The sequence below is a fragment of the Mastigoproctus giganteus genome, chromosome 12 (genome assembly GCF_048544385.1).
Source record: "Mastigoproctus giganteus isolate SK-2022 chromosome 12, ASM4854438v1, whole genome shotgun sequence".
Taxonomy (NCBI): domain Eukaryota; kingdom Metazoa; phylum Arthropoda; class Arachnida; order Uropygi; family Thelyphonidae; genus Mastigoproctus; species Mastigoproctus giganteus.
This window is the reverse complement of record NC_143586.1, coordinates 49,181,066-49,187,065: the sequence shown is the minus strand read 5'-3', so window position 1 is coordinate 49,187,065 and position 6,000 is coordinate 49,181,066. Positions and strand designations below refer to the sequence as shown.

Genomic DNA, 6,000 nt, shown 5'->3' with positions numbered 1-6,000 from the left:
TTTAAAAAATTTATATTTAGCTCTGCCAGGCCATCTACATTCAATTTGTTAAAGAATATGTTGTCTGTGGTATTAGTCATGCTAATTGAATGGCAAAGTGAACTGTCACATAAAACTTGACTAACTAATGCCTGTGACAGCATACTTTAATTTTTATGCAAGTTTCTCAACTCCCCCACACACATTTTTCTCTTTGCTAATGAATGGCACATAAAACTGAAGAAACTTTAACATACCAGTCGGTAGCACTGCGACCCTATGTACTGCTAGTAGGCAAATAAAATTTGCCATCCTAGTTAAATACTGATAAACGTTAACCAATCAGAGAGCAATATAAAAAAAAAAAAAAAAAAAAAAAAAATTTTGCCACCTGTAGGTAAAGCCTACCCACCTGTGGTGGCCCTAGTATCAGTGCCATTAATTACATTCACATAAAGTTGATAATAAACTGTGCAGTTAAGAACAAAAACTACATGCACACTTTTACTACTTGTGAAGTACTGAAAGTTTTCATTTGTCAAAGGCTTTAAGTTTGTCATGTACATTAAAATGTATTGCTTAAAATATATTTTTTTATAATAAAGTTGGATGGTATTCAGATGCCGAATTATAGTTCACTCTAAACAAAAGGAAGACATGGCAAGCACCAATGGTTATAACATAAAAAAAAAAAAAAAGAGGAAGTTGGTCATGAAAAGGACAATCACTGGTATTGCTTTACAACTGAGGAAAGAAATGACACTATTTCACAAAGAAACAAGCTTTGGAGGACTGATGGCATCTGGACTTGAAAGATCACTGCTGGAACTCCTCTGCTGACCTGAGCAAGTAGAAATAACTGGAGTCATACCACTTGAGATAGGAGTAAGACCAGAACTGACTTCTATTAAACTTTCAAATGTGAACATTCCTGAGGATGGTGTACTGATAGGGATTCCTGTAACTTCCGTTAAAGATATTGTAGATGGAACTTTGAGACTACTGCTACCATCTGGATTAGTAAATGCTGAAGACACTGGTAAAGAGGTAGGTCGGGCAAATTTTGACTTTATGGGTTGACTTTTCTCACGATTAGTGTTCCTTTCTTGGCCTGTTTGACTGGCCATTTTGCACGTCACTGTATGGGCCTGAAGTATAAACTCCAGCTCTTCTTTTTGGCAGGTCAGCATCTGTATCTCACTTTGAAGTGCCTGGCGCTTTTCTTCTAATCCTTCGGTTTCCTATTAAAAAAAAAATAATAAATAAAAAATAGTATTAAAATAAAATAATAATCACAAGTAAATAACCAACTAATTAAAAAGAAGGAATGATATCACTACACGAAGAAGCTTAGCACAGCTAATAAGTATTAAAGAAGGCTAGCAGATATTGCAAAATTAAAACCATTTGAAAAAATGCGAAACTTCACTTGTTGCAATAATAATAATTTTCATCTCTAATGAAACAGTGCCATGTAAAGTTCCAATTCTTTTAATGCAGCTTCATCAAGGCACAGGTTGGAATACTGTCCTTTCTGTTTTTGCAGTTTAATATTTGATAATAAATAAACCAAGTTATGCATTAAAAGAAGAATTTCACTTGGACACAGAGCAATGATGAGCATGGAAAAGATCTGGAAAGACAAAGACATCAGCCTTACAATGAAGATCAGAATGGTTAATGTTAGTGTTTTCTATAACAACTTATAGGTGTGAAAGCCGGACAATGAAAAAACCAGACTGAAGAAAAAACTGACGTTTTTGAACTCTGGTGCTGGAGAAATTTGCTTCATACCATGGACAGCGAAAGTTACAAACAGAGGTTTTGGATCGCATCAAGCCAGAAATATCACTGGAAGTCAAGATCACCAAGCTATGATTGACATATTTTGGTCATGCAATGCAATCCAATTTATTGGGAAAAGGAGAAGAGGTCAGCAAAGAACATTCTGGCTCAACACCAAGAGTGACACTGGCATGAGCACGAAGGACTTGAGGACTGAATGCGACTGAATGGATAAAAACAACAACAAACCAAGCTTTGCCGAAACACCTTTAAATGTTGCTAATAAGAGATTTAAGTGTAACAGTTATAACATGCACTTTCCTCTCCAAAATTATAGCTTTTAAAATCAGGATGTGGTTTATAAGCAGTTCTTAATGAAAGGAAATAATCATCTGCTTGGTTATTTAGATCTGGTATGGGTGCATAGTTTGTTGCATCACCAAGAGATGATAATTTACCTTTGATTAAATGATGCACTGATGCAAACTCAACTTGAATCAATGTTGCCAATTAGGCAGTCCTAATGGAAATACATCATGCCTATAAGTGCACCGAGTAGTTTTTCAACAAAAACAGTTGCCTATAAAACTTATAATAATGAGTTATTTTGTATATTGTTTTAAGTAACGATGTAACTACATCGAGCAATGTTCTGATTACCACATATAAATTTTGAAAGAGAATGTAGTGTTCTAACTGAACAATATTGGTGGTAAGTGCGTTGCAAGAGGTTCATAGTTCAACATTTCCAGCCACTGGTCATCAGCACATAATATTCAGTTCCTTGCCACCTAGCAATTTTATTTTCAAGATTCTAAATTCAAGTACTCTACATATCGGTATTCTACATTTACAAGTTTCTCAATTGGCTTGACTGTAAACTGAAAGTATGATTAATGTAAAAATTTTGTTAACATCAAAAAGTAATACAAGTTCAAATTACCCCCCCCCCCCCCCCATTTCAAGACTGCATAACTTATATCTGGGCAAGTACACAAATAACGTATTCAACATTTTTGTATTTAACAGATAACTCATAACAGCAACTTAATCCAATTAGTTTTAAATATGAGGGCAAAACATGTTAACGTGTAAGAAGATATGCATGGAGCGATGATAATACTTCATAAGTATGAAGACATTTGCTGTACTGAAATGAAATTGACAATCCAAATGGCAATGAAACTTTCAGTACTTCCAAAGACATTAAGGAATAAGTGACTATTTAATAGTAAAGTTTATTACAAATAGCAGTAGCCACATTGCAAGAGGAGTGCTACTGTGTGCTTAAAACAAAATGATGCAAGATCTGCAAACATTTAGATTCCCTGTAAACACAAATGTGAATGAAACAGATGAGAAACTGTTGATTAATAGCATTTAATTTCCAATTTCTCAGTGCATGAACTAAGAATCAGTGATCAAAATATGGAAAATCATCCAGCATGAGTAAAGTAGAAAAGTTACTAACAAAGTCAGAGTAGGAGAAGAATGTTAATGACTTCATTCTCATGGCAGCTAGACAAATTTCCAAGCTACAATTTTGTGGGAGAGTCTAAACTAAAATATCATGGGCTGAACAATATTTAATCAGTGTTAGATTAAAATCTAACAAAATCTAATAAGCAAAACTTGAAAACAAACACCACCTCAGAATAATGCACACAATATACAACCAATCATGATCCTTTCATTTGCTGCTTGGCATGACACAGGAATTAAAAAATGAATAAAAATAAATTTTCTTAGTTTTTAAGCATTCTTTGAAAATAGAGAAATGCCTTGTGCGTGTGAACCAAATCCATCTATTGCATCATTCATTTCTCATCCAGCAAAGCTTGGGATATAATGCTTTGTAGAAATGACAGCAAACAATTCATTAGCATAAGAATTTAGCAGGAATATGTCAGTTTAAATTCAGGATGCTAAACACTTGCTGAAGCAACATATTTGCCAACGTCAATCAAGGTCATGCTATAATATGATTGGATGGGTAACTGATGATTAAAAAAAAAAAAAAAAAAAAACCAACTATAGTGCTGGTTGCTCCTAATCATGACTTACAGTTACTGTCAATCAAAATATATTGATATAAAGTGAGCAAAAAGGACACTTACTCAGTGCCCATCTACAAACAGCTCCTTAGTTGCACACTATTCTTGTTGAAGCAGAAAATGGATCAACTATGCTTGTTTTGCAATATAAAACTGACAAACCATGCTTGCTAATTTTTACCAATAGCTCAAGGGGATATTGGTAAAAATCAGGTGACTGACACACAAAAAAAAATTAAAATGCAGGAAACTCCATTGGATTATTAGACAATTTTTTTGTACATCACTCATGCTTATCAATTTTTGTTGCAGTAAGTAGGAAACAAGAACCCAGCAACTGAGAAATTTGCATGCAAAGTTTTGGAGCAATTACTAGCATTACATTCCAATACTTAATACTGTATAATCATAACTTTTAAAGAAAAAAAAAAAAATTTTGCTTTATACTTTGAAAAAGTTTCTTATATACAGTTGGACAACAGCAGTTGTCAGTCATTATCAGGAGAAATCAATGACACATATGCAATAGAGAATATCAATGAAAATATGCTGTTTCAGGAATCAAAAAAAATCCTTTGTCAAGCATCACATTCTACACTGGCACACAGAGAGAATGTTTCTTGCTCTGGCACTCAATAGTCAGAACAATAAATGCACACAATTATCTTAGAAACCTAAAGAATAACTAGCCACTCTGGCCCTCAAAATTAATGAAGAAAGTTTATTTCTGACTGTTGAATGAACTATGTACAGGGTTAACCACTTAAAATTAAATCCTATACGCAAAATGAAAATCTTAAAATTTTAAATGATTTATTAAAAAAGCAAGTGGAGTCATCTTGTTGGTACTAAATATCTTTTGCCTTCTTCCAACAAAGGAAAAAAATTGCATCAATTCTGGTATAGTTCATTTATTGCTTTCTTTAAAAACACTTGCTCAATAAATACTTTTCCATGACAATATACAATGCCCAATTTTAACTGGATGTCAGGATTCTTCAAAAATAAATGTGGGGGAGAGAGAGAGAGAGAGAGAGAGCGAGCACACAGCCTGGAGTATTGATTGGTTAATTTATTTTATCTCTGTTAACATCTGCACTGGTTTAGAGTAACTATGTTTTTTTGTAAAGGACACAACCAGTCTCAAATGATTTATCAAATGATAAATCAACCTACTTTGCACTTTTTGTTTGGAAGGAATCCTTGTAAATGTACAATAGCACTACTTATAAGACTGAAATTTGATAAAATACTCAAAGAGCATTTGCTCTTCTTGGATCAAACACATGGTGCTCCATCTGAAATTAAGAACAGCAATTTTATTTTGGTGTTATGTTATGGATTTTAAGATTTATCAATTTAAAGTGCTTATTTTATGTGCATATGAGTTTTCTCTAGTCCAAATTCAACAACTTGTGCCCAACACGGATCCATCAGAGTGGGAGTGCATTTATTCATCCACAGGATGTTAAATAACCATTCTGGATTCTGTGCAACCTTGCCAATCATACACTGAACAAAAGCATGATGGCGTTGATAGTCTTGTGGTTCCGGTCAATGCATGTTCGATTTTATGAGGAAACAGGTGAAGGTTTAACTTTAAGGCTTTACATACTGTACTTCAGGAAATGTGAGTCCCCATGAGATGCATGGCAAGCACTAGATAATATCAGAGAATCTGATCAGGCTTGTTGTTGTTGCACCACATCAATTCTTTGAATCACTTCTTGTGATACTGACAGACAACCAGTAGGTTAAAACATTTTTCTGACTTTGATATGTTCTAAGACAAACATTCAAACTGCCCAATTACATAAGGTTAATAATGAATACAAAGCTCATTTTTCTATTTACTAGAGTGAGGAAAAAAAAAAAAAAAAAAAAACACCACTTGGTACTCTGGTGGTCAAATTTGAACTAAAAAAAAAACTGTTAAATAAAAAACATAATATACTGATTACAATGCAAACAACTTTTTTGAAGTGGCCTATAGTTTCACTTAATTGTCAAAAGTGGGTAGGAAAATAACCACCCTATATATAGGGTGAGGCACAAGGAATACGACTATTTCAGGCTGTGATTTTAGAGGTCACCCCCAAGTAAAATATGTTACATCAATGTGGGTGCTTATGGCACAGAGTTTTGATGGTATTATATAATAAATAAGAATAAGCAGATGTCT

General features: G+C 33.7%; 1 protein-coding gene across 2 annotated transcripts in view; it reads right to left on the bottom strand.

The window, feature by feature from the left end:
* Nucleotides 1-693: 693 nt before the first annotated feature.
* kay (transcription factor kayak) overlaps nucleotides 694-6,000 on the bottom strand; it is a 37,755-nt gene continuing 32,448 nt past the window's right edge. For both annotated transcript variants that reach the window (XM_090386170.1, XM_090386171.1), the window contains one exon: nucleotides 694-1,220. In XM_090386170.1, coding sequence (XP_090242296.1) covers nucleotides 747-1,220 — 474 coding nt within the window. In that variant the 3' untranslated portion in view covers nucleotides 694-746. The remainder of the gene's footprint in view (nucleotides 1,221-6,000) is intronic.